Here is a 27,166-nt window from a genome sequence, read left to right as displayed (position 1 = left end):
TGTAGCAATCAGTAAATTCAGCCTGTACCTCTGGAAAATGAAGCCACATGGCTAATTTATTCACTAGCCCTGTTTGGAAGAGACAAAGGGTGCTTGTAACCTCTGTGCTTGGGCCTGTTTTACCAGAAGCTTTTAAATACCCAGTGTTATGAGTGACTTGAGGCAACCACAAGTGGAACCATTGTCTGGAAATGCTGCAGCCTTCTTTCTGACTGCATGCCATGGGCCTTGGTGACGGCATGTACTGCGTGAAGTTTAAATATACATGTAATCAAGTCATACTATGTCATTTTTCAAATGAAACTGCAATACATATAGATAAGGCATGGCAGTAAATGATATACCTTGACTAACTGGCTGACAGGTAACATAATTGACATGTCACAACTTTTCTGTGATTTTCAGAAGGTTCCAACCACTCAATGTGCAGTGTTATGGGGTTTTTCTTTGTTTGAAGTGGACTTTTTGTTCTAATAAAAAAATAACACTGCTTGTTTTCAGTACCTGGAACGCTCCCATCCAGTGAGCCAGGCATTGCTACACAAGGTGGAAGCACTTGTCCAAGCCACAGTGGAGCTTGATTTTTAAGGGCTAAAACACAACATGAAATGGACTGCTGATATACTTAATAATAACATATGTAAGCACCTGGCATGTTAATGGCCTAAAAGCCAGGTTAGAAATACTATTTTCACAGTTAAAACTGGAGTCTTGATACAGCTGCATAGTCTCTCTTTCCCATTCAGACACAGGACTTCTGTGGTGGTTCTGCTAGCACAGAGGATAAGCTAGTGATCCTGAGAGTCCACAGCCACAGGTTGAATTTCTGTGATTTTTCCTTCTTCTAATGGAGATAAAATAGAATTCCTACAATCTATGCAAGGATCTTGAGCCATTTTCTGTAAGAACAGTTTAGTCTTGGTGTCTTGCTTCATGCAGTCATCTCAGCTCTTGTGCAGCAAAGTATGACCAAAAAGGTGTGTGGCCACTCTGCACTGAGAGCCAGAGACACTTCCTGCAGCACTCACTCTGTGTCTTAAAGCAAGCCCGTGGTTATCAATCCACACAGCAGGTACTGAATCCACTTCAACCTGGGACCCCAACCCTGCAAGCTGTTGCAGAATGAGAGCTTGCCATAACCAGGGGCAGCTCCAGCAACCAGGGAGTGAGAAGTGAGAGAGCAACAACCTGTGGAGATTACCTGTTTGCTTTATATAATAAATAATTACACTAAACTAAATAATTACACTTTAGTATTCCTCCGTGTTTAAGTCATTTTGTGTTGTAGGGAAGATTTAAATTTCAGAGCAGACAAACTGACAAATACACACAAGTAAACAAGAGATGAAAGAAAGAAGAGGAAAAACATTTATAAATGTGACTGTCCAATGTTTTTTCAATTAAAATGAAATAAGATTATCTACATGTATCTACAAATATCTACATGTATCTACACTTTGCAGATATGATTCTTTGGTTGTCTTCACTGTTTTCCTATGCTTCAACTATCAAGAAAAAAAAGTGTTTGCATAATCTTTGAAAGAAATAATAAATATAACAACTTCATTAAACATTTGACCAAAGCTTTGGCACTAATCAGTTTACAGATAACAAATCATATTGAAAACTCTGAAATAACAGCGGCAAAGCAACAGAGCACATCTGAGCCATTTTTCACTGACTAATAATAAGCACAAAGCTATTTTACATCAACCTTTCTGAGAACATTATGATTTAGTCAGACACTAAGAATCTCACAATTCACTGCAAATGTCAAATAAAATACATATTTCTTGAACAAGTCTTTTTCATGGATTCAGATATATTTTTTTATAACAGAAAAACAAATTACATAAAATATTCATGTTAGCCTGTATCCCTTCTTAAACCCTTCCAAAAAGTCTTGGAAGCCCAAAGCCCACTGCCAGCGACGGAATAAACTTTGCTATTAACACTGCCACCTGCTCAAGGGAAAGATTATGTTTTAAAAGGTTTTAAAGGTTTTTAAAGTTTTGTAGTGAAAATACACAAACATGGATGAATAGAGGACTTTAAAAAAATATAACTCCCTTCTTTTCATAGTCACATGGAAGAATCAGAAAAGTGTTCATAATACTGTATACCAACACAGCTGAGGAGCTGTTCAATACCTTCTCTGAACACAAAGGGACTGACGCTTTGTGACCATCTGACAAAACCCACAAGCTAACTATTCAAAATACATCACTGAAAAAGCTGTGATGAACAGGCCCATTCTAAAGGAAAAAAAAGAAGTACTTACCCACTCTAAGAGAGAGGATGCAGCAAGCAGGTAGGTGCAGAATAGGTGCTTTGGGACTACTGCAGTTTGGGTCAGTCAAATATAAGGGGTGAAGCATTCTGGGGAAAAAACCCTGAAGTTCCTCTAAAAGGCACCTCTCAACAGGAGAGCATAAAGAGCTCGGGAAAGGATATAGGAAGGCAGAACTGTGAAGCTGCCTGGGAAGCTGCCAGTTTACTAACTATTGCTGAGAATATACAGCCTTAACCTTGCAGGTTACCTTCTCCCTCTACTCCCCCCAGGCTGGTTTTTAAACCTTAGCATCCATTGTTGTGAACACAACAAGCTGTATGTGCCTGTGCTTTTGGCCATGGGCTATTTTCAACAGCTCTGGAAAATGCTGTTGTCGTTAAGTTGCCTCAATAAACCCCAAAACTCACAAGCAGGTCAGGACTGGGGGAGAAGCAATCAGTTCTGACTGTGAAGATTCAAAGTGTTCCCTTAAGCTGAACTCTGCTTCCTCTGAAAGTCTCCTCAAAGAACAACCTGAGCCAACTGTGAACGAGGCCAAGCGTCCCCGAGGTAAAACAAAGACTTAAATCGACATGTGCGCAATTCCACTCCATCCCCAGGGCCTACCGCTGGTGTCCGGTAGTGCTCCCGGCCAGCCCCGCAGCCCACCCTGCCCGGTGCTAACGTTACACGTCCCACTGGGCTGGAAAACACCCACGGCACCGCCAAAATTGGTGGAAACACTAAATATCCACCAGAAGACCCGGCGGACGAGTGAAAAGGGGGTAAATTACCTCACTCTGACGCCACCCCGTCCTCCCACCGCTTCCCAGTGGCCCGGCTATCCCCAGTGCCCGGCTCACTCGTGAGGCATCCGCAGGAACGGAGGCACGGGGGTAGGGAGAAAAGAGATAACGACATATGGCTTCATTTATCAAAGTGCAGCTGCGGGTCACACCGCGACGGTCATCGCCCAGCACCCCCCGGCCCCTCGCCTCAGGTCTCCGCCGCCCGCTCTGAGGGCTCTCTGTAGGGTGGGGAGAGCGACGGAGCGCGCGGCTTCCTGCGATTGGGCTCTCCGGCTGTCGATCAGGTCAAACTGGCCAATCAGCTCATTCGTAAGGCGGGAAGAGAGGGAAAGGCGGGAAGAGGGGAGGCGGGCGGTAACGGTCGCGGCACGCGCGGCAGCTGCAGTCCCTCGCGCCGTCGGCGGCCCCGCGGGGCGCGCGCGGCTGCGTTATCTGGGCCCGTAGTCGTAGGTGGCGGGCGCCGCGGCCGAGGAGTACATGTTGGCTGCTGCCGCCGCCGCCGCGGCCGCGGCGTTCATGTGGTGATGATGGTGGTGGTGGTGATAGCTGTGCCCGCGGATGCTGGGGAGGGGGTACGGGGCGGGCCTGCTCTTCGCCCCCAGGTAGTGGTCGTAGGCGGCGGCGGCCGCTGCTGGCGGGTACTTGTAAGGGTGGTGGTGGAGGGGCTCCGAGGCGGCGGGCTCCAGGCGCAGTTCGTGGTGGGGCGGGCTGGGACGGCCGCCGCCCGCGCCGCCCAAGGGCACGAGGCCGCCGCCGCCACCGCCCGGCAGCGCGGGGCTGAGCACGCGGGACATGAGCTGCTGGTGCGCGGCCTCGGCGTGCAGCGGAGTCCCCCCGGCCGCCTCCCGCTCGTACTCCCGCCGGGTCTCGGCAGCATCTGCGGGGGGCACACAGCGTCAGCACCGCCGCCCCCCCACGGGCCAGACTTTAAATAATTAATTCGAATAACTAAAAGAAAGCAGTGCGCCAAGAGAAAAGCCAGGCTGGCGAGTGAAGAGCGCGGCGGCGTGCAACAGGAACCGGGGCTTGTGGGACAGGACCTTGCGACTGATAAATGCAGCTGAATTGACTGACAAGCCGGTACACGCCTGAAATTTTTGCAATTGTGTAACACTAAACAAATACAGACTTCCCTTTATTTTGCAGGCCCGGAGTGTGTTGGAAGAAAGGCCTTCGGTTGTCTTTGCAGTTGTTTGCTCTGCGTAATGGAAAAGGAGTCAATGGGCCGAGGTGCTGTTCAACCTGACTGCAGCTCCTGAATGGGAGTGAGTCGGCCCTGAACGTGCTGCCGGGCTGCATTAAAAGGGCAATGCGAGGAGGAGCCAGCGGCCCTTGCTGCAACCCTGACTGAAAAACTGAACTTGCAGCTGAAAAATCGAAAATGGGACACTAAAGGAAAAAGGCAGTGTTTTTTAAAGCAGCAAAGGTGCTTAAGCACAACAACAGAAAATGGTTTACACCAAGAAAGAGTGAATAAGACTATGAAGGTGGCTATTCTTGATTAAAAAATAGATGGTAACACAAGCTCATTAGCAATGGAGCCATGCCCATTGCAGTGGCCACGCACCAGCATGGTGGGCAAAGCTAGCCCCAAGCATACATGTGATCCTGTGCAGGACAGCAGGTCCAAGGTGACAGGCTGGCCTGGCTGTTTGGGGCTCTCACCTTTCTCTGTCCCGTTCTGATGGGCTGGGGAAGACACTGGGTTCCGGGATCTAGCAAAAGCACTCATGAGAGGAAGGGCCCCTGGCCTGTGATTCCTGGGCCTGGAACAAAAAGGGCAGAAGTGATACAGAGCCTGTGGTCTAACAGAATGAGCACCTGGAACATTGCTGCTGTGAGCTGCAGCTGGCAAACGGGGCTTGACCCAGTGTACCCCAAACTCTATGCAAGCCTTGTGCAAATATGCATGCGAGAGTGGAGGTGAGAATGGGGTGTAGTTCAATAAAGACACAGCCTTACCAGTCCTCAGGGTCGCAGTCTCTGAATCCCTTGGCAAAAGGGTTGCTGGCAATCTTCAGCTGTGTGATCTGTAAGGGGAAGTAGGGAAATGTCTCAGCAGCATACATGGGGCTCCCCGGTCAGACAGTGAGCACGACCCTGGGAGTCAGCAGTGCCTGGTGCAACGGAGAGGGCCCAGGTGGCTGGTGGAGCTGGGGCACTCTGCCACAGAGCACAAGCGTGTGCTTTCCCTCTGTTAGGAAACATGGGCTATCTAATATGAGTTCAAGGCGAAGGGAGAGGCAGCCCAAGTTGGCTGCAAAAGCTGTGTAAATGCACTTGTAAGAAAATGCCACATTATATGGGTCACCACTGGAGCAGCTAAGACAAATCACTGGATATATCATACTTTGGTATTTATTTAATTCGCCGGGGAGAAGGCAGGACATTTTCTATATTTAAGCAAATCCACGGATAAAGTATGTGATTGTGAGTTTCCGGAATGGGTTGAAAAACAAACTTTAAGCCCCTCAGTGACAGTTCCAGCCTTAGAGGTCAAACTGATAGAAAGCAGGAGAGAAAGAGCAGCTGTCCGGAGCCATCAGGAAAATGCCAGCCGGGGGGGGGACTCCGAAGCCCCTTAAAGGCACAGCCTTGCTCCGGCCCCGCTTTCTCTCCGGAGCAGGGTGTCAGTCTGGCCGCAGCATCCCGAGGGGGACCCCGGATCGCTTTGCTCGAAGCCGCTGCACAGGGTGGCACCGCCACCGTCTGCTTGGGGACAGCCCCGCCATCCAGCCCCGGCGAGGGCTGCGGCATCAGCACAGAGCGAGGCGGTGTGGAGAAGAACCCCCGCTATGAAATTGAATTTGCACTCCCGCCTGGGATTCCTGCGCCTTACATTACACTAATGCGATTTAAAGAAGCAATTAAATTAGATGCTGCTCAAAAATCCGCATCAGATTAGAGAGGGTGGATTGTTTTGTTTCGTTTTTTTAACAATTGTATTCTGGGGAGGAACAGACCGCTATGAGCTAAAGAAAAGGAAAATTGCAGATTTATCCAAACAAATTGTGAGTGACATTTCGCAGCGGGACGCCTGTAGTTTCCCAACCAGCCCCAGTCTCGGGTTTACATAGGTAATGAGGTCCCCCGGGCGGGGGGAAGCGGACGAAGGGGCTGAAGCTCACGTCGCTTCCCCAGTGTGTAGCGATGCAGCTCTGCGCAGTTCCCTGGCTATGGGGTTCCTTGCGCTGCCCCGGAATGGGTTTAACAGATGAGGAGGAGGCGGGAATACCTCCGGATGCCCCCACCGGACACCCGCAGGCGGGCGAAGTGGTCGAGTCAGCTCCGGGCGCACCCGTGATAGCTCCTGGACGACCCCAACCCCCATTTTTCGTTGCCCCGGGTCCCTCTGCCGTCTCACCCGATGGTTCTGGTAGGCAGTCACGGCTGTGAAGCGCGTCTCCTCGAAGACGAAGGTTTTGAAGTTCTCCTCCGCGTACTTCTCACTGTCTTTCCGGGGGTCCACGTAGACCACGTGAAAACGCGGCTGGTATCTGTGCATGGAGTTCAAAATGATCTGAATGATAAAACGAGCAAGGAGAAAATAACTGATCCAGGAAGAGCAAGAAAGGAAAGCGCAGCCCCCGGCCCTGAGAGCTCCCCCCGCCCGGGGCAGCCACGGGGTTGGGCAGGACGGGGGCGCGAAGATCCTGGGGAGGAGGCAGGCAGGGGCACACCACAGGAATCACTGCGATGTTGAGTTCCCCCCGTGCAGCCCCGCATTTGACACCTTACCCCGGGAACACTTACATGCCCGTTGTCATCCAGCAAATTGTTGGTCAGTTTTAGCTTATCGAAGGAAACGATCTGCTTCATCCATTGCGCCCCTTTTGCCGGGGAGTCCGGGTGATAGTGCACCCTCCCGGGGGTGGCGGGGTCGGCTTTGCCGGCCACCAGCCAGGAGGAGCTGTGGAAGGCATACCTGCGGGGGGGAAGGCACCCTCAGCCACAGCACAGGGGACTCCTGCAGATCTCGCAGGATCCGGCCCGGGAGGGTCCCCTCAGCCCGGCAAGAGGAAAGCGCTGCCTCCCCCATCGCTCCCACTTCCTATGGCATGGAAGGGAATGTCTGTTTGTTATGGGGGCAAGTAATATTTTATCAGGTCGCCAAAGGAACTGGTGGAAGAGATATCTACAGGATGGAGGAAGCTTACAGCTACCTGCGCAGGTTTGGGAGAAGCCACAAAAACCACCCATTTCCCTAAAAAAAAAAAAAAAAAAAAAAAAAAAAAAAAAAAAAAAAAAAGTGAAGAGTGGAAATTTAGGTATAGATCAATAACAGGTCCAGAGTTTAGCAGTCTTATTTCATTCTTTCAAATTGCATATTCACCAGTAACATTTAAAACAGAGAAACCAATCTTCTATACACGTGTTTACTTTAAAAGCCAGTGTTTGCACAGGGGGAATTAGACACCATTGGACTTGAGCAGAAACATTACTTTTTAAAGATATACTCAATTGGATGTTATATATCCCACTTCCCTTGACAAGCAAACATTTCTAGGACGCCCTGAGAATTTGGATATCTGTCTAAATATTTATATATTGGACCCTGGCGATTCCTACGCAGGCTGCCTGCTCAGCGTCCTGATCTGAAGCTAAACACATAATGCGCCTTTCACTGTCTTTAAATTAAAGGGGTTGCAGACCAGACCACATCACTGCCTTGCAAGTCACTGGTTTCCAATGCCTTTCTATGCTGCTGCAGGAAACAAGGGCAGGGTTTTGTGGCTCAGATTGCCGGTGCCTTTCCAGAGTACAAAACCTGCTCTCTTCACCCAAGCACCCACTGGGCTCCGTGGCAGGTATGAGAGAGTCCCGGGATGCCAGCAGGGCTGGCAGGGACAGGCCACCTGCCCTAGCTGAGAGGCTATGGCACTCGAGGATTACTTGGGGGAGAGATTCTTATTACAAGGAACAAGCACTCACTGGGCAGAGATGGGGAGCAGTGAGATGGAGGGGGCTTTTCTGGGCAGGACAAGGCAGCTCCTGCCCTGCTGCCCCACAGAAACCTGTGGTTCTCCCCACCCCATGCCCACTTGCCTTATGCAAAAGCCAAGGGGGGCCCTGCAGGCCCCACACCCAGCCCCAAACTCCTTGCAACGGTGTGAGATGGACAGCAAGGCAGCTGCATCCCATATCCTAGTCTGGCACCGACCCGACGGCACCTACAGCTCTGGGTACCGAGAGGTTACTTGCCGGTATCGCTTGTCGTCCACGGGGACGAAATCCATAAGGAGCATGTAGTCAGCCATGGGATCCATCCCGAATATCTTCACCTGGAAGGTGGGGAACATGCGCCTGGCAGAGAGAGAAGGGAGAGGAGAGCTGAGTTGATGGGCAACGAGGAGCCCATAGGGGCCGGCGCGGTTATCTGTGCCCTCCCCGGCTCAGGGGTGCCCAGGGACTGGTGCAGGACCTCCGCAGCCCTCCCGGCCCTTCTCCTTCAGCTGCCCCGGCGTCCGCCCTATTGCGATTTCAAGTTCCTTCGCAGGAACCACCGTTCAGAGCGAGAGGAAAAGGCAGATGCAGCAGGGCAAAGTGAGCAGAGGGACTGTCGTGTCCCCCGGCAGTATCTCAAAGGACGAGCCGGGGCAGCGCGGTACGACCCTGCCTCTCCACCGACTCAGGGGCCGCTTATGGCTGTCACACGAAATGCTCCGCCGGGGTTGTTCGCAGGGGCTGAGGGAGACACAAATGAAAACTATTTCCTCCCCGCGGTTTCCCCATCTTTCCAACTGACCTAAATTGAGGGAGATGCAAGGCATTAACCCTGTCTCCGGACCCACACCCGAGCCGCGGGCAGAGCTCCGGAAAGTTCAGGCAGCCCAGGGGGACACGTCTAGAACCTCCCGCGGGCGACGCGAGGGAACAGAGTTCCCACTTACGCAGCTTCTGCCCCCCGATTTCTGCGTCCGTTTTAAAACAGCAGTTCCAGCTGGTCTTTGGGGCCGGCGGGAGACCTCCCGCAACATGAAGGGCAAAACGCAGCCCCCGGCGGGCAGGGACTAGAGAGCAACGGGAACACCTGAGTGAATCCCCTCCTGCCTCCACTTCCTTCCCAGCACATGGTGGGGCTTCTGGTCCCCGCAATTTGCAGAGCCAAAGGAGAGTGCGAAGGCGCCTGTGATTACTGGACCGGGCAGGTCGCCTCCCCCTCCACTCCCGGGCTGCTCTGCTCCTCGCAGACCCTCTGGGACCCCAGACTAAGTAGGGGGCGCGGGAGGGCACGATTGCTTCGAGGGGCTGTGGATCGGGAAGAGGCTGCCAGAGCTGTCCCCCGCGTCCCTCCCTTCTTCTGCAGACCTCGGGGACAGGGCCCGGACCGGGGATATCCGGCGGTACACGCCGAAGATGCGCCCTCGCGTCGGGCTCGTTACGGCTTCAGTTTTGTTCGATATATTTTTTTTTCTCGACTTGGAAATCAAGTGGGCGATGGCAGGAGGAATTTCGTGGAGACGGTTTGCGGCCGTTGAAAAACCAAACTCCCAACAAGCCATGAAAAAAACAACCTGATCAAACCCGGACATGGAGAGCCCCCCCTGCACATTCTCGGGGCGTATGGCCGGACTTGCTGTGCATCTTCCAGGGGCTTTTTTGGTTGTGAGCCGCTGCTCTCTGCCGAAGGGAGGCTGCCTGCCCTCAGCTCGGCCAGAACGATGGGGCATCGGGGTTCTAGCCCCACAGCTCCTCCAGCCCGTGCCCGGCACTATTTCCCAGCATCAGGATCGGGAGACTGCGTCTCCTTCTCTGTAACGCTTTAGCAAGCTCCGGAGGACGTTTCCAATCACCCCCTCTGTTATTAGTATTTTGAAAAGTGTAAAAGCCCCCATTAGCCTCCAGTTCCGGTGTTTCTTGTTTTAAAACTTAATTTTAAACAAACAACCCGAGTTGATAAGACCCACCTAGACAAACAGCAGGGCCAGCCCAGAGGCACTGGGAGAGAACAGGCTTTGCAGTGCCTTCCTAAGCCCTTTTATACTCTTTTTACCCCATTTTCTCCTGGTTTTTAACCGCCTGTCTGGATATTTGCCGGTGTCATAAAATAAACGAAAAGGAGGGGGAACAGCCCTCAATCTAAATTGAATTAGTTCATTTCCGAGACCTTTTGGAGTGCAGTATTTGCAATCCTTTCGCTGTCCTGGGAGAGAGAAGAAAGCCCCGTCGAAGAGCTCCTGTTTGTAGAGAGCCTCCGCCTCGAGACGGAACAATCTTTTCCGCTAAGGAAAGCAAAGCCGAGCCCGGCGCCGGGCTCGGGGGCCGCGGCCGGAGACAGCGGGCTGAGCGACCCGGCGCCGGGGTAGGCACTGTCTGCGGGAAATCACGCCCGGGTTCCGCAGAGCAGCGCCCGCCCCTCCGCCAGCTGCTTTTCCACGGGGCACATCGTTAATTTATTTTTTTTTTTAAAGAAAGCTATTTTTTAAAAAGCAACTTCGTATATACAATTTTTTTTTTCTTTTTACACCCTCGGAACCCTCAAAACCGCTGCAGGGAGAGCGGTGTGGCTGCGATCACCACCGGTTGCTTTGGGCCCTTTCGGAGCGGAGCCCGACCAGCCGCGCTGTGCCTTTCTTCCCAGGCGAAGGGGGCTGCAGCCGCCGCAGCCTTCCCCGGGGCTAAGTGAGAACAAGCACCGGGGGATTTGTTAATTTGTTTGTTTTTTCTTTTATCTCCTTAGCCCCGCCGGATCCCTTTAAATCAAGGAAAGAGAGCAGAACACGAGCAACGCGCTCGCCCTCCTCAAAGGCAGCGTTTGCTCGGAGCCAGCGCGGGGAAATCTCCACAGCTCTCTCCGAGCCGCCGCGGTCACGGCGTTTCCCGGCAATTGCAATTAAATGCAGCAATTAACAACCGTAACTGTGGCTCCTCGTTCCCCTACAGATTTTGTTCGTTTCTAACGCGGTCGCATCAGCCGCTTCCTTTGTGCCCCGGCCGGGAGCGGGATCTCAGCCCTGGGCAGCCGAACTGAGCCACCGGTAGAAACGAGAAGAGCCAAGGAGAGCTGGACTTAGCCAGGATCGCTACTCGATATTCGGGAAATGCAACAGTCCTGGAGGACGTTTCAAAATGCATAATTAGCCTCCCTTTGCGTCCCGGCAGGAAGGAAAAGATCTTCCCATGCTAAAAATTTAGTTACAGGTACTGCACGCGTTTGTTTGTTAGCTTTTCCTATCTCCCGTGACATTGCTGTCCTCTCCGGGAGCACAGTGTCCTCTACAAACACGGATTTAAGTCCCGTGTGGGATAACTGAAAGCTGAAGACACTGGCGGAGCACACCGTCCTTTGCAGTGACACCCGGCGGTTGAGCTCACGGCGCGGCTTCACCAAACCGTGCCGGGCCGTGTCGGGCCGCCCTGCCCGACGCCCCCCGCACGCCTTCGCCTCCAGCCCTCCAGGGCCGCGCGTCCTTCCCCGCAGCGCCCGAGGCCTTCGGGCCGCAACAGCTCGCAGATTTCGCCCCGGGAGAAGCGCTAGGATCAAATGACGGCAACCGCCAGGCTGGGCCGCCCGGCAGCTTGCCCTTGCCCAGCCTCGACTTTCCCCCAAACTAATTCAATCGCCTCCGGCCGGGCCCGCGATTCTGCTCTCCCGCTCCAGCTAGCCTGGGTGCCCGCGGCCAGGGGAAGCGACTGAGAGCTGGGGGCTCCGCACTGACCTGCCGGCCTTAGTGACGATCATCTCGGTGCCCAGCTGGTTGAACTCGTCCCATAGCGCCTTCATCTCCAGCTGGACGCTCACGTTGGCCACCTTCGGGTTCTTCTTCACCGGCGCCTTGGCCGCGGCGGCCGCCCCCGCGGAGCAGCCCGAGACGGCGGCCGGCCCTGAGGCGGCTCCCCCGGCGCCCTCGGGCGGCTCGGGGCCTGGGGGCGGCGGGTTGGCCCCGGCCGCCGCCGCCGCCCCGCCGAAGGGGTAGCCGTGCTGGGGCTGGGGCGGCGGGTGCGAGTGCTGCTGAGCCGTGCAGGGCTCGTAGTGCGGTGGCTCATGCTGTCCGTACGGGTCCCCCGGGGAGGGGGAGAGGTGGTACCCCCCGGAGGCGTTCAGGCTGCTCAGGCTGTTGGCCGTGAAAGCTGCAACATCGCAAAAATGGGACAGCTGGGTGAGCCAGGGGCTGGAGATAGCTGAAATCATTCCAAAAACAGGCGATCAGGGCTCCGTTCCGGCTCCCGCTTTCCCCCCCAGCTCCGCGGCGCTCCGCGCGGCCCCCGCCTCCGCGCCGCGCCGGCTCCGCGGGGTGCCCTCCGCCTCCTCTCCTGCCCTGCGCCCAGCCCAGCGGGGCGCCTCCCCCTTTCCGCTTTGCTTGGCCCCAGCCCCGCTCCCCCCGGGGCAGGCGGGGAGCTCGCTGCTCCCGCTGCCTGCCTCGGCTCCTTTTTTTTTTCTAGGTGTTTTTTTTCTTTTTTTTTTTTTTTTTTTTTTTTTTTTGCAAACCCGAGAGATCTGCCAAGAGCTGCAGCGGTGCAGAGCCCATGCTATCTTCTGCAGAAAGCCTCCCTCCTCGCCGCACACGATGTGGGACAAAGCAAACTTCCCTCCAGTCCCGTCCCCCCACCCAAAAAAAAAAAAAAAAAAAAAAAAAAAAGATGCGAGGAGGAGGGGGAAAACTCAAAGAAACCGTTTCTTATTTCCGTGTAGCTACGGTGCTGCAGGTAACATCCCTCGCTCTGGGGCCGCGGGGCCGCAGTTGACAGGGGAAGACAGATCTAGTTTGGTAGTGCCCCCTTCTTTCTGTCCCCAGGGGAGCGAGGGGGAACAGAAGAAAGACTAGAGTAAAGCTCCGGGGCCTCTACGAGGAGCTTCCCAGACGTGCCCAGCCGTGCAGCCCTCGGCCGCCAGCCCGAGAGGGCCCTGCGGCGTGTGACAGGCCGCCCCGGGGAACGGACGGTTCCTTTGGATCCCCTCCGATGCTGAAAGGCTCCTCGAGGTCCTGAGGGTTTCTTGAATTATTTCCACCGCGGCTCCCTGGCCGGACAGGGGCTGCAGAGCCGACGGGAATAGAGCTCAAATCCGTCGCTGCCCCGGGCACGACCAGCGCTGCGGGAGGATGCTCCAGCACCTCCGTGGAGACGCGGGTCCAGGCGGCGGAGCCGTCACAAGCCGCCACCAGGACACGGGCAGAGCTTTATTCTTCAAAGAAGGGCTGTGGGGGGCCCGGGTGTGCCGGGGGGCACGGTAAAGCCACCTCCGAGAGGGCCCGCAGGCAGGCCGCACTCTGTACGCTCCCCCCGGGCCCTACCGCCGGGCCGGGACTCGTGTAAACACTCCGAAACGCGGTGGCCTGGAATCCCGTCCCCACAGCCCTAAAAGGCCGATCGCGGCGCTCACCTTCCATGTCCCTGGTGACGGTGCTGAAGTGCATCTTCTGCGAGCGGCAGCCGGGGCGGGCGGGCGCGCTGCGGCCGCCGCTGCGCTCCTCCAGCGCTCCCTTCCCTGCTTGCTCGGCGGCGGCAGCGACTGAAATCAGAGAGGCGATACTGAAAGCATTTGCCTTGGGAGACAGAGGGCTGTTTTCGTCCATAGGGGAGACACCAATGCAGGAGCAGCAGCCGCGGCAGCCTCCCACTACGAGCCCCCCCTCCCACCCCCTTATTCCCCTCCTTTCTACAGCACCATCCAGGGAGGTGCGAGCGAGACCCCCCTCCTTCCAGACGGGGGGAGGGAAGCTTAAAAATAATAATAAAAAGCGATAAAATAACACAACAACACAACAGAAAACAACCCAATCCCTCTGTGTCCCCCCTCCCCGGGAAGGGTAGTGGGGGGAAAAAAACTTCCCCGGGACCCTTTGCAGCCAGCGCCGAGCACCGCAAAGGCCAGATCGAATCCTGTCAGCGAGAGGTAATCGGGGAGGTAGGGAGTGGGAAATAAATAAATAACCCCACGAAATTTTTCCCCGGATCTCGGTTTCTCTCCCCCCAACTTCGTTCCCTGCGATTTATTAATTTATTTTCTCTCTTCCTTTCCCCCAAACACCACCTCCTGCTTCTACCCCCCAGTCCCCTCCTTTTCTTCTGCACGTAGGGAAAGTGGCTCCCTTATAGGCGCTTTCCCCCATTCAGTGGCTGGGAGGTGTCACATGGAAGCCGGGGGTGTTTGCCTGCAGAAGCGGCGGCGGCGAAAGCGAAGTGAAACTCCTGCCGAGACGGTGTCAAAGGGCTGGGGAGGCCCTTCCCCGCCTCCCGGGCACAGCGAGCGGCCGGCGGGGAGGGATGGGATGTGCTGCGGAGCGGGCGGAGGGGCCGGCGGTGTCAATCACGGCTCCCGGAGCCGGCCGATGGGAAGGGAAGAACCGAGCCCAGCCGAGCCGAGCCCGGCGTCACACTGCGGATGTCCCGTACCGAGAGGGGGGATTGCTCCCTTCCTCCAGCCCGTATCCACCGTGAGGCTGCGGGCTTCCCCAGCCCAGCTGCGGGGACTTGGCGGCTGCGGGGACTCGCAGCTCTACTCGCCACAGCAGGCGGGGACTAGGCTCGGGGTGCGCTGCGGGCGCAGGTTCTGCCGGCTGCCTCTCCGGGGCCGGGTGGGTCCCACCAGCGCTGAGCCACCAATCCCCCAAAGCACCCACAAGCATTTGCACATTTTCTTCACCGAGAAAAGAAGAAAAAAAAACGGGAAGCAAGCGTCGGGACGGCAAGTGAGCCTTTTCCCGGCCCGGTGTGAGAGCCCGCTCTGTCGGCAGCACCTGTAACGCGTGCCTGGCCCAGGAGCCACTCTCACACGACAGCCGAGGGGGAGCTGCCCCGATTCTTCTCCCTGCCCCGGCAAGGTTGAGGCGCTACTCACCGCCCGGCACCGACTCCTCGAAGCGCTGCGGCGTTCCAGGGGCCCTTCCTCTGCATCGGCACGGGGCGAGGCGGCGCGCCCGCCCTGGCGGGCCCGCCCTGGCCCCAGTACCGGTCCCGGTACCAGCCCCGGTACCGGTCCCTCCGAGATGGTGGTTGCACCGAGGTCCCGGGGGGAATGCCCCGACGGGGCGGGCGGAGCCGTGGGGCGCGCCGGTGGCTACCGCCGCGATGGGGGTTGCATAACCCGAGCGATGCGCGGAGAGCCGGAGTGAGCAAGCGGGTTATATATAGCTGCCCTGTCTGTAGCCTGCGGGGCTTGATTCTTCTGTTGAAATATTATCTTTGGATGTGGTAAAAATATTTGGAGAGAAAAATCTAGACTACTCTTACATATTTGAGCATATGTTCCTGCAGCTAACGGCATAAGGGCAGAGCGTGACACGATCGGTGTTTCGTTCCGTCACTGCGCTGCTGGAAGCGCGGTTCCCGGCCGGGGCAGTTTCTATCCCGAGCTCAGGGACACGCCACAGAGAAGAGTTGTCCCGGTGCTGACCCTCGCTGTTTACCTGGCGGCAATACAAGGAGGAGGGGAAGGGATTTCCTTAGGGCACCTCGGGGCAATGTCGGAGGAAAGCGAGGAGCTGCGGGTGAGAGCTGCAGACCTCCTCCGGCAGCTCAAAGGCTCATGAGAGCCGGACGTGGGGCGCAGACGCGTTCCCCGAGGTGTGCCTGGCTCTGGGCAGCCTCTTCCTCGGGAGGAAAGAAAAGATTCCTCTTTGCAGATTCTAAAAACCCCAGAATCCAGCGCCCCAGTACTATCGGGGAGTTCAGGGTTACTACCCGTGCCTTGATTGCTCACACTATTTCCCAGGTTTATCTCTTTCTCTTCCCCTGCCCGGCGAGGTAAGGCCCCAGCTGCCTCTCGGCCTGTCCCCCTGCCCGGCGAGGTCGGGGCTGAACGTTCTCCAACGGGGCAACGGAACTCGTCGGGAATCGTTGCCAGGCGCCCTTCGGGGGGCAGGTGAACGAGTCCCTATCCATGCACCGGGCTCCAGCCCCTAAGCCCCAAATCCCTGAGAGGATAACCCGCCGCCCCGCTCCCACACCGCTGCCCAGCCTCGCAGGGCCCATCAGTGGCGCCGGGCAGAGCTGAGAGGACGGGTGGGCGAGACCAGCCCCGACTTCCCCGCGACGGGGCAACTGCAGCGACAAAGCAAACCAGGGAGAGCGGGTGGCACGATGCTCGACTGCAAATGGGGTCCTCCTTTTTTCTTCACCCCTAAAGGGACATAAACCCAGAGGCCGCATTTGCCAGGCATCTCGCCCAGCTCCTCGGGCACTCGTCCTGTTCCCTGTCCGCTCCGCACCTCCGGAGCGCTGCCCATCCAGCCTCGACGAGAGGTTGCTAACCCCGCCGTTAGCGGTACTGCTCTGACCTGGCTCTGCAGTCGAACCTGGGTCGGGGTGTGGGGAGGGGGTATTGGATCGAGCCTGGAGACTGTAGGAAGAGAGAGGGCCAAGAGGACCTATGCTCTCCCCTGCTCACACCTCGCCCGAGCAGGTGGTATGGGATGTCGGGATTGTCCCGTCACCTCTCTGCCGGGAACGGCTTTGCGTTCAGAAATGCCGAGAGGTCGACAGTGAAGAAGAGCATGACCCCTACACCCCTGCAGACACACATGTGCTTCACTCTGAAACACTCGGGCCCCAGCGGTGTAAAAGCCCGTGGGCGGGACCGAGGAAAGTAAGGCGTTGCAACGGCTCCCGTGTCCCCCCCCGACGGCAGCCCCCAGCCCCGTCGTGGCCCCCGGAACCCAAGCATCGCCGCCTCCCCAGCTCTCCACCATCTTCCCCATCCCCGGGAGGCTTCTCCCCTCTGCAGGTATCCACTGCCGCCACCTCCCCCTTTTGTGCCCCGCACCCTGCAACCCCCCAGACCTTTCAGACGTGGTGGGCTTCTGCCTTCGTCTTTCTTCGAAAGGGTTTCCCTGCCAGCACGGCTACCCACGGGCAGGTCCAGGTACCCCCGGGCCCCGGGGCCGTGCTTCCACCGAGCTACGGCCTCTTTATCGAGGAGGTACTGGGTCCTCCAGCACAGGTCCCTCCGCGCACCCTGAGCCCAAGGCGGGGGCCCTACAGGCTCTCCTCGCTGCGCGGGGCCGGGCTGGGGTACAGCCCCACTGCTCGCAGCCTTCCTTCCGTCCGTCCGTCTTTGGCACTCACCCTTCTGCCCGCATCTCTCCCCTTTCGTCCCTCCCGCAATCCTTTCTTTCTGCCCGCTCTCCCCAGCCCTTGCCCGGCCCCACCGTTCCTCCCGGCCCCCAACCCCTGCGCCCCGACGGGCCCCCGGAGGGTCCGGGCTGCGGGTGGTGGTGGTGGGCCCCAGACTATGCAGAGGAGCAGGGGGCAGCCCGTCTCGGGCTGGGAACAGCAGCCCCGGCTCCTCGCTGAACTGTGGGAACGCAAAAATCTATCAGAGGAACAAGAGCAGCGAGCCGCGGCTGGGGTCACGCAGGGCTGGGGGGGCCGGCACCGCACTCCGCGCACACGTCCACACCTGCTGTTCTTTCCGCACACTTCACAGGTGAGCTGCCCTGCGACGGGGCGACCCGGGCTGGCTCCCACGGCAGGGCCCGGGAAGGGTGGACCCCGCGGCCCCCCCGGGCTTCCCCGCCCGCCGCGGCATCACCGCCCGTGGGCTGCCAGGGATGGAAAAGAACCGTACGGGAAAACCAACGCTGCCAGTAACAATGCTGCTGGCGAAATAGTAAAAATTCGTAGAGAGTCAGCTAACGGGAGCCACGGACACTCACGGATTCGTTTTAAGAGGCGGTATAAAGAGGAGACCGGGGAGATCTTGACAGGTGAAAAAAGCCCACGGGTCCTTGGAAAAACGGTGATTTTCTGGCATTTAATTTGAGACCGTTATCGATGAGTACTGTTAATATAATTACAGTCATCTTCGTTATTACTCCGACTACGGCGACCATTAGGATTGTTTTGCAGTTGAAGTTTAAACTATTGGAAGCGAAATTAACGAATTTACCTAACAAATCCCAAATTCAAACGTGTTAATCACGTCTAACTGAGAAAGGCAGACAGAAAGATAGAGGGTAGGACAAGACAGACAGAAAGAAAGAATAACCTAAGAAAGAAAAAAAAACCAAACAGGCGGAGGGAGAATGGTAGAAAGAAGTAAAAGAAAATAAAAATATTTTAACAGATAGAAAGAAAAACAGAAAAAGATGGAAGGAGAAAGAAAAAGGACACAGAAAATTAACGGTAGAAAGAAGTAAAAGAAAATAAAAATATTTGAACAAATAAAAACAGAGAAGAAGATGGAAAGAGAAAGAAAAAGGACAAAGACAGAAAGAGAAAGCAAAAAGAAAGACAGAAAAAACGGAAATACTACTAGTCCGATGAGGACAGACGAACATAAAACACGGCAAGGCGAAGCCCGGGCGGGGGGCAGCCACGCTCTGCCGGGGCCGCTTTCCCCACGCACTTTCCCGCATCTGGAGCGCTTTGGACTAGGGGTGCCGGCACCGCGGCTCGATGCCAGTCGCCGAGCCTGCGCGGGGCCCCCGGCACCCGTCGGGGCTCACTCCCCCGCTGCCCTTGGCTGGTTTCCCCAGAGCGCCCCGACCCCGCTCGCCCCCGTTGAGCGGCCTCCCGAGTGCCGGTGCTGAGGGAGCGATTCGAACCACCCCGAACCGTCCCGTCCGGCAGGTGCGTTGCCCCGCGGAGCGCGGCTTGTCCTTCCGCGGCGAAAGCGACAGCGGGGCGGCCGGGACCGGCACCTGAGGCCGCACCGGGGCGGCTCTTGCCGGGCAGCTGCCAGAGGAGCCCGCGGCTCCTCACGGCTGCCGCGTTTGGAACTCGGGGATGGGAAAGGACGGGATGAAAGAAAGACAGAGGACAGGCGAGGGAATAAAAAAGAAGGAAAGGGAAGGAAAGGAAAGGAAAGGGAAGGAAAGGGAAGGAAAGGAAAGGAAAGGAAAGGAAAGGAAAGGAAAGGAAAGGAAAGGAAAGGAAAGGAAAGAAAAGGGAAGGGAAGGGAAGGGAAGGGAAGGAAGGGAAGGAAAGGAAAGGAAAGGAAAGGAAAGGAAAGGAAAGGAAGGAAAGGAAAGGAAAGGAAAGGAAAGGAAAGGAAAGGAAGGAAAGGAAAGGAAAGGAAAGGAAGGATCAAAGAAAGTGAAAAAGAGATGAGACTAAGAAGAAAAGGGAATAAATGAATTAATAAAACAAAAACAGTTAATTATAAGCAACCTGAGGAACAAAGCATGCAATAATAAATAATCATTGTATATAATCAGTGCAATCCTCATGAACAACAGTTTTGTTCTTGCTGAGTGGCACTTGGGAAAGCTGGGGCTTGCAGGGCTGTGTGGGCTGCCTGGCCCCACAGATGGGCACAGTGGGAAGCCCATGGCTCTACCTGGGGCTCGATAGGGCCCAAGGGAGTGGGGATGGGGTCCCGCACCCCTGCCACTCCCTGCAACCCCCACTAGCTCCTGCTTGCCAGCCTTGAGTCCATGTTATTTGCCATGATGATTTTGGGCTAGTTTTATTTATTTGCAGATCTCAGTATAGGGGTGACACACAAGGAAATTCTCAGAAATAAAGCAGTCAGCCACTCTCTTCCATCACACAGCTGGCGGAGTTCTCCCTTTCCCTCTCTTTCTAATTTTTTTTTTCACACCTCCTACTCCTGACAACTGCTCCAGCTTCTCCAATGAGAGATTCATGCTCTCCCGTAGTGCAGCTGCCCGGTGTGGCCCAAGGTTTGGGGCTATGGAGTTTTTAGGACACTCACACAGCCCCAAAGTGACAAGCTCCCTCAGGAGCTCTGGGGTGGCCTGGGCAAGGGGACCTGGCAGTTGGGGGCATTGCCTGGGGCTCCCCCAGAAGCCTACTCCAGCTTGTCTTGTTTTGAGTGTACCAAGCTTCCTCTAAAACTAGTGACTTTCTGTCACTCCTTTCCTCATTAATGTTAATTTATTCTGTCAAAAAGCTTTGTACATGGGTGCTCCTCTGCTGCCTGGGGCTGATGGACCTGTCTGCTGCTTGATATGTGTGAGCAAATTTGCACCCACCCCCTCCAGCCTGTGCTTTTCCTCACTCACAGCCACGCTCTGGGGAAGGGTGAAACTCCTGCTCTGCTGCCTGTGCTCCCTGAGCACGCAGAGAAATGGGGCTGCAGCTACTAGGAATGAGGCACTTTTAGTTTGAAAGGGTTCCCCTTCCTCAGTACCAAGGTGCCAACAATGGCTCAGTTCAAGTGGTTTCTCTTATGGTAGCACAAGTCTGGGGAAGAGCAGAGAGAAGCTCCATAGAGCACAGGTGGACACTGCCACTGTGCTGCATCTGAAGGGAAAGCAGCCACCTCGCTGCTTCTTGCTAGATCCTTTCTTTCTTTGGAGAGAGACATTGTTTTCAAGCTGCCCACTTACAAGTGTGTCTCTAGAGGGAAGGGAAGGCATTTCTTCATGATTCTGTTGTGGTGGTTGCACCAAAGGCTTAGATTCATTTGGTTCTGCAGCAGCATCCTGTGCAGACATTTATTTTGTCTAAAGGCAGAGTGGTTCTTGTTTGGATGCAGTTATTGTGGACTGACCCACTGGAGCTGTGTGCTGGTGGAGCTGCTGCAGTCACGCAGATTGGCTGTGGGGGGGTTTGATTCCTCCTAAGGGGGCCCAGATTGTGTCCCCCACACAAGGCTGCAGTTAGATGGGCACAGTCCTCCTAAGTAAGGACATTACAGAGCTCAGTCACTGTCAGGAGATGAGGTGTGCCCCAGAGCTCTCTGCTGCAGTTGCTGTAGACCATCCTATAAGGTTTTTTCCCTTGTGAAGACTTTTCCCTTTCCTGTTAGGCCAGTAAAATACCCTTGACACTCCTTGTTTTTCCACCTTGTGCCCTGTCACAGCTAAGAACAGATCAAAATCACTTGTTCTGGAGCTCATATGTTTTCATGGGGTTTTGGTGTGGCAGATGATGTTATATATTAATCATTAACACAACACAGTGTGTTAGCACAAACAAATTAACACAAACAATAAACCGCAGGGTTCAGCATGTTAGTGGGAGGCTGCACAATCTACAAGGCTCCCACTGAAATAAATTTACTCCTTGCACTGCTGGGTATTTCATCAGACACATTGCAAACCTAACCCAAGCACCATAACGAACTGATGCTTCAGCCTACGTCAGCTGCTTCTTCAAATCCAATCCAGCATAAAACCTGACTAACTCTGTCCCAGAGATTTTTCTTCTTGCGTCAATGCTGGAGCTGTACCCTCTGGAATGCTTCCAGCTAAGAGGCTGCAGGCTTTGCACTGTCACTGAGGGCAGCTCATGCGTATTAAAGTCATCTGGGAGAGTGCAGTCCCTGAGAGCAGACCTGAAGATGAGCCCAGGGCCTTCCTAGAGCCCATGTTTTCCTGCAAAAAGCAGTGTTGCTTCCACCAGCCTTCTCCTTCTCCTTCTCCTTCTCCTTCTCCTTCTCCTTCTCCTTCTCCTTCTCCTTCTCCTTCTCCTTCTCCTTCTCCTTCTCCTTCTCCTTCTCCTTCTCCTTCTCCTTCTCCTTCTCCTTCTCCTTCTCCTTCTCCTTCTCCTTCGCCTTCGCCTTCGCCTTCGCCTTCGCCTTCGCCTTCGCCTTCTCCTTCGCCTTCTCCTCCTCCTCCTCCTCCTTCGCCTTCGCCTTCGCCTTCGCCTTTGCCTTCTCCTCCTTCCCACTTCACTCATGTGTGGATGTGCTTATTCTCAGGGAATTTTGTAAACTGTGGGATGTTCTCAGTTCTACTTTCTGATTCCTGGTGTCCTGGGGGGCATCTCGCCCTTTTTTGGATTGCTGTGGTGGGACAGGTGAGGCAGAAGTAGTGGTTGCTTCTGCTTGCCTGCAGACCAGCACCAATATTATTGGTAGCACATCCCTTTTCTCAGAGATGAGAAATTTGAGGATTTTGGACCATTTCTCTGATTCCTGCTTCCACCAGCCCATAAACCCAGAAAGGTATCTTCCCACAGGTGCTGAAGGCAGGCAGATTGCCGCTGCTGGAGCTCAAGGCTGCTGAAGCAGGCAGCTACTGTGGCCAGAGCCCACCAGACACAAAGACTAGCTAGCCACATGGCTAGCCCCGCCTGCAGGCATGATATGCCCTGCACCCTGTGTCCTCCTGACTGCAGAGTCCTGGCTGGAGACCTGTCACCCTTTACAGAAAGAAAGGGGCAGGAACTTCACCAAATGTCAGGAAGCCCTTACAATGGGCTTTGTAATCTCTGCAAGAGCCCTGCTAAGGGCAATGGTGTGTTACTAAACTAACTAAGCATAATGAAGCAGAGCAGAGCTGAGCAAAGCTCAGTGCTCCCACTCCTGCCCCTGTGAGGCTACAGACAAGTTCAACACAGGGTGCCCAGCATCATTTGATACATTGAAATCCTTTTGCCAGTTTCATCTAAATGTCCTTCTGTGCAAGCAAGCGTGATGATGTTTAGTCACCTTGGGAAAGATGTTTGGCATTGAAAGGGATCCAGGATAATCTTAGCTTAGGTTTCTGTATAATTTATTTTATTTTTAGGTTTTGTTGCATGAAATAACACTACACCATTTCTAGCTCTTCTTTGATGACATCTTAGTTAGCACTTGTTCTTACTTGTTAATTCCATTTCCCCTTTCTAGTTGAAATGCCAGTCTGAAACTGGCCAGAAAATTCCCATGGATTTTTTAAGCTTCTTGTGATTTTCTTTAAAATGTTTTTAAAGGAAAAGAGTCTATGAATCTTACCTGTTCTCACACACATGACTGAAGCATGAGGAACATCTTCCTTCTTGCCCTGCTGTGATCAGAGATAGGGTTTGGAAAAGAGATGTGGAAGCACAGAGTCAGACACCTCAGAGAGGAGAAGCAGCACAAGTATCTCTTTCCTCATGGTTTTTGCTGGAGAAACCCTGGCCCTGGTGAAGCTAGCAGGAAGCCCATCATCTGAGGAAGGTACATATGTAAGGGGACCATAACACACCTGGGGCCTGAGTTGTGCTGGCCACTGGCTCTTTGGGGACCCTGGAAACCACTGGTCCTAGAGGGGAGGGCTCTCTGCCTCCACCACACTCAGCTCACGGGCACTTCCCATGTGCTGTGTCCTGGGAAATGCTGCCATGCCCACAAATAGCACGGACTGGTTGGCACTGAGGGGTGGTTCTGTTTCAGGAACTGCCGATGCTCGTGCCTTCCTCTGCGGAATTAGTACAAGGGCAGATTAAAGAAAGCCAATTTCCTTTCCCATCAAATCAATTCCTTCAAGGGAAAACAAAGCCATGAGCACAGTACTCTTGTCCTCCCATGATCTTGTGGTTTTTGCTCTGGCTGGAGGAGGCAGCTTTGGAAAACCCGAGCCCATTTCCTGCTCTGCGTGCTGCAGTGTGTATCCTCACCACGGCCCTGGAAATGCTTTGATGGATATTATTAGGCCCGGAAAGCATTTGGAGCTCTTTTCTTCCGTACGATCTGACCAAACTGCTATGGGATGAAAGAGGGGCAAATTGAAAGGGTCTGTGGATGCTGTGGGCAGGCTGCCTCTCCTAGGGAGCCCGGGTTGCACTGCTGCCTGTGGCAGGGACTAGAGCAAAGCAGCCATGGGGCCAGGGTCGCTGCCGGCCCCTAGGCAGAGGGGACATCTCTTTCACATCCTCCTGCCAAAAGGCAGAGCTGTGGTGGGGCACCATCAAAATAATGCCAGCAAAACCTGAGCCATCCTTGGCTGCATCCAGCCCCATGCAAGGCACCTTGGTCTCTTCTTAAGTCCATATGCCAGGTCCAGAAAATCCTAACCCTTCACTCATCAAATTTTATAATAATGGGGAACCCTCTCACATCAGCCATTGCCCATCTCATGTCTGCATGACCCAGCCCTGCTCAGCCCTCCCAGCCACAGGAGCCTCTCATGGCTACAAATGGGAAAGTGGCTGAAAAGCAAAGCCAAGCAAAACCTTCACTTTGCAAGAGACTGGAGCTCTGATCAGTGTCCTGCTGCTAACACAGTCAAGAAATGACAGTGCAGAAATCTCGAGGAGTGAACACCACTTGTGGTTATTGGTGAAACCCTGTATTAGTAGAAAGGTCTGGTAAATGGAAGCAGGAGTCACTCTGACTACAGCATCTGTTGGATGTGGAGAGTGGTTATGACTTTCTGCAAATACAATGCACATGTACTGGGGAAAATGACTGCTACAATAACAGGAATAAATCTTAATAGAGACTTGGGTGATAACAGACACCATAGGGGAGTTATCAAAATGAAAAACATATGGCAGTGTCTCTGCCAGACCTGCACAGAAACCCCTTGGAAGGAGTAGCAGAACTTGCACCTGAAAATGAAAAAAGAGCAAGGGAGACAGTGACACAGGAAGGGGGCTGAGGGAACAAGAAAAGTTGTGCCATTGTGCCCTGCTGAGGAGCTAGAGCAAAAGGGGGTTTGGTACCAGCATCCTGCTGCCTGTTTGCCTTCTGCACAAGTCTTGGGTCTAAAAGCAGCCTGGTTCAACAGACTCTTCCCCATTTCTCTCAACTTTGGCAAGGTAAAAGGTTGCAAGTCAGGCTGGAGAGGGGCCATTTTTGAGTGTTCAAACAGGACCTCGATCCAGAGTGCTTATTAGCATAAGATCCCATTTTTCCTGTCTTTTGGCAGCACGCAGGGGCAAGGCTGGCAGAGAAGGAAATTCAGGCACAGCCCTGGGCTGCGAGTGCAGAATGGATTCGTTTTCCTGCAGTTATAGGGGCTACAAACTGAGGCCAGACTTCATGGTATGGCAAAGAACAAGCAAATGGGAAGCTCGGCTGGAAGTGACAGTTTCTTGGCAGAAGCAGTGAGAGACAGGACAGAGTGACGTTCAATGAAATTGCACCTTCCCCCAAGCACTTAAATTTCTTAAGCAAACCACATATTAGCCAGAGTGCAAGAAATGAAGCTTCACTTTGCTCTCCTTGAGAGCAGCCTGGAGAGTTTATCAATAAACATGACTGCAACAGATACAGAGCAGATTGGTGCAAGACGAGGGCATCATTTGTCCCTTGGATTGGCAGGAAGGGACTAAAAGGTGTGAAGAACATCCCCAGGATCCATGGGGCAAGAGGAAGTGTCCAGCATCTGCTGATCAGACCCCCAGATTTCGGGGTCAGGAGTGGGATATGTTGATCTGTTACCTGTGAGGTTCCCCACCACCGAGGGGACCAGACATTGCTCCGTGATTCTGTTCAAATGCTGGTTCTCCACACCCAAACCTGACTGCAGTGACCCCTGTGGCCACACATACTGGGGCAGAGGAAGAGTCTCAAGCAGGGACCATCAGCTCCTCCTTCACTCTCAGAGATTACTGTGCTACCATCAGGCTGCCATCATCCAATCCAGGGCCAGTTTGACAACTGTGGATTAAATAGTGGAAAATCCAAAAGACAGCTGAGGAAGGGTCTTATATTAGTCAAGACACTTGGCATGCTAGAGCTAGATGACCAGGCACACCAACAGTAAATAGAGATGCTGCTATGGTAATGGAAACAAGGTCGGAGGGAGAGAAGACCACAGAACAGGCCCTAAGTGCTTAATGCTTCCAAGTTGTCAGGCACTTTGCCCCTGGCTGTCATTATTTTAATTGCATCTTAATTCCACAGCCTCTGGTCAGAGCAGGTGTCTGAGGACACAGGATGGAACAACTCTGGTGCCTGCCATGGCCAAGATTGCACTGAAAAGAGTCAGACGTGATCTTTTGGGTACACTGATCATCCACACTGATATAATCCAGGGCCAATAACCCCGACTGACTTGTCTGTTTACAGTGAAAAATCATTCATGTCCAGGGGATCAGCAAGGAGCCTGAAGCTTTGAAGTGACCTATTCCAGCAGCAGAAGGGCAGATCCTGCCCTTAGTTCCCCAGGCTGGGACTCACTCATGTGCATGGCTGGGATAGTCACTGGGATAAGATTTTGTGCCAGGGACAGACAGGGACTGTCTGACCCCAGGCAGGCTGCAGATTCCTGGTTTTGGCTCAATTTATGTATGTCAGGCAAAAGAACTCAGAAATCAAACAGCATCTTTACACCAGCCTCAAACAGAAGGTTTTGTTTTATCATGCACTTAGTCACAATAAACTACCCAATAAAGTAGAAATAAATCGTCACCAAAAATTATTTCAGGGTCCCTAAAACAAACCCCAAAATTTAACAAGGAGAAATTAATCGAAACAAAACACTCTAACACTCTTCATCATCCCTGTCCTATAAAACATGTCAGGTTTTACAGGTGACAGGTGAATGCAAATCTCCCCTGTTCTTGTGAGCGAGGTGACAACCCCAAAACCCCATCATCAGCATAGCCCCGATTCCCACTTCTGCTGCTGGATGGGGACCTCTCCACAAGGCTGTGGGTTCCCCATGGCTGTGGGCTGTGACCCACACCCCCTGTTTCTCCTCTGCTGGTGACAGGGAGCATAGTGGTGACACATCCTTTCCCTGTGGCAGTCACAGCACTGTCAGGAGCCTGACAGTAAAACTGCAGGGTGCTGAGCTGAGCTCTCATGCTGAGCAAACAAACCTTTCTAAAGGTTTAGAGGACCACCTTCATGAGCAGAATGACCCCCCATGTTTAAACCAAAACAATCTTGACCTCTCTCCGAGTTTTAACCACATAAAAGCTCACCTTTTGGACTCTCCATTAGGTTTTATGATGTGCTTCCATATTTAAATGGACTTGACTCACACCAGGGTTTCTACCGTACATGTGAAGGAAAGATGAATGCCAGATGTTGTGTATGAGTTACTTCAAGGAAAATAAGAAGGAGAGAAAAGGAAATTACATATTGGGCTGGGCCTTCACAACTCTCCCTTCTCAGGTGAGCATCAGGCTGGTATTTGAATTTGCTTGAGAAACGCAGCCTCCTCATCCTGGCTGCATTCCTGGCTGCCCTGCAAGCACGCAGCCCCTCCAGCATGCCCTCCTCACAGCAGGGGCTTCAATTTTCTGTCAAAAGCCTTCTGGCCAAACCTGGCAGCTGTCAGCACCTCCCTGTTTATTTGTGGAGCAGGAGGGGGCAGGACAGGGAGCAGAGAGGGGGCGGAGGGCAGCCCTGCTTTGGGGGGATGTGTTCCCTCCCCCAGAACCCCCCGGCAGGACAGGCGGGGCAGCGGTGTGATGCAGAGGAGCTGCACAGGACAGGGTGGGTTCCAGGCTGCAGACTGCACTGCAAATGGAAAAGCACCTGACAAGCTGCCAGCCACCTCCTTTCATCTCTTTTCATCTGGACTCCTGT

At 54.1% G+C, this 27,166-nt stretch overlaps 1 protein-coding gene across 1 annotated transcript; it reads right to left on the bottom strand.

Moving 5' to 3' along the window:
* Positions 1–1,347: 1,347 nt before the first annotated feature.
* TBX1 (T-box transcription factor 1) lies at positions 1,348–13,589 on the bottom strand. Its single transcript, XM_030460808.1, has 8 exons — positions 13,406–13,589; positions 11,742–12,204; positions 8,284–8,385; positions 6,835–7,006; positions 6,446–6,601; positions 5,044–5,111; positions 4,747–4,847; positions 1,348–3,958 (listed from the first exon to the last, which is right to left on the bottom strand). The coding sequence occupies exons 1-8, from the start codon at positions 13,437–13,439 to the stop codon at positions 3,510–3,512; spliced, it is 1,545 nt and encodes a 514-aa protein (XP_030316668.1). The 5' UTR covers positions 13,440–13,589; the 3' UTR covers positions 1,348–3,509.
* Between the last annotated feature and the right edge of the window lie 13,577 nt (positions 13,590–27,166).

Source organism: Calypte anna, chromosome 15 (genome assembly GCF_003957555.1).
Source record: "Calypte anna isolate BGI_N300 chromosome 15, bCalAnn1_v1.p, whole genome shotgun sequence".
In the NCBI taxonomy this organism is placed as follows: domain Eukaryota; kingdom Metazoa; phylum Chordata; class Aves; order Apodiformes; family Trochilidae; genus Calypte; species Calypte anna.
Note: the sequence above shows the minus strand (reverse complement) of the source record. Positions and strands in the feature narration are given on the sequence as shown.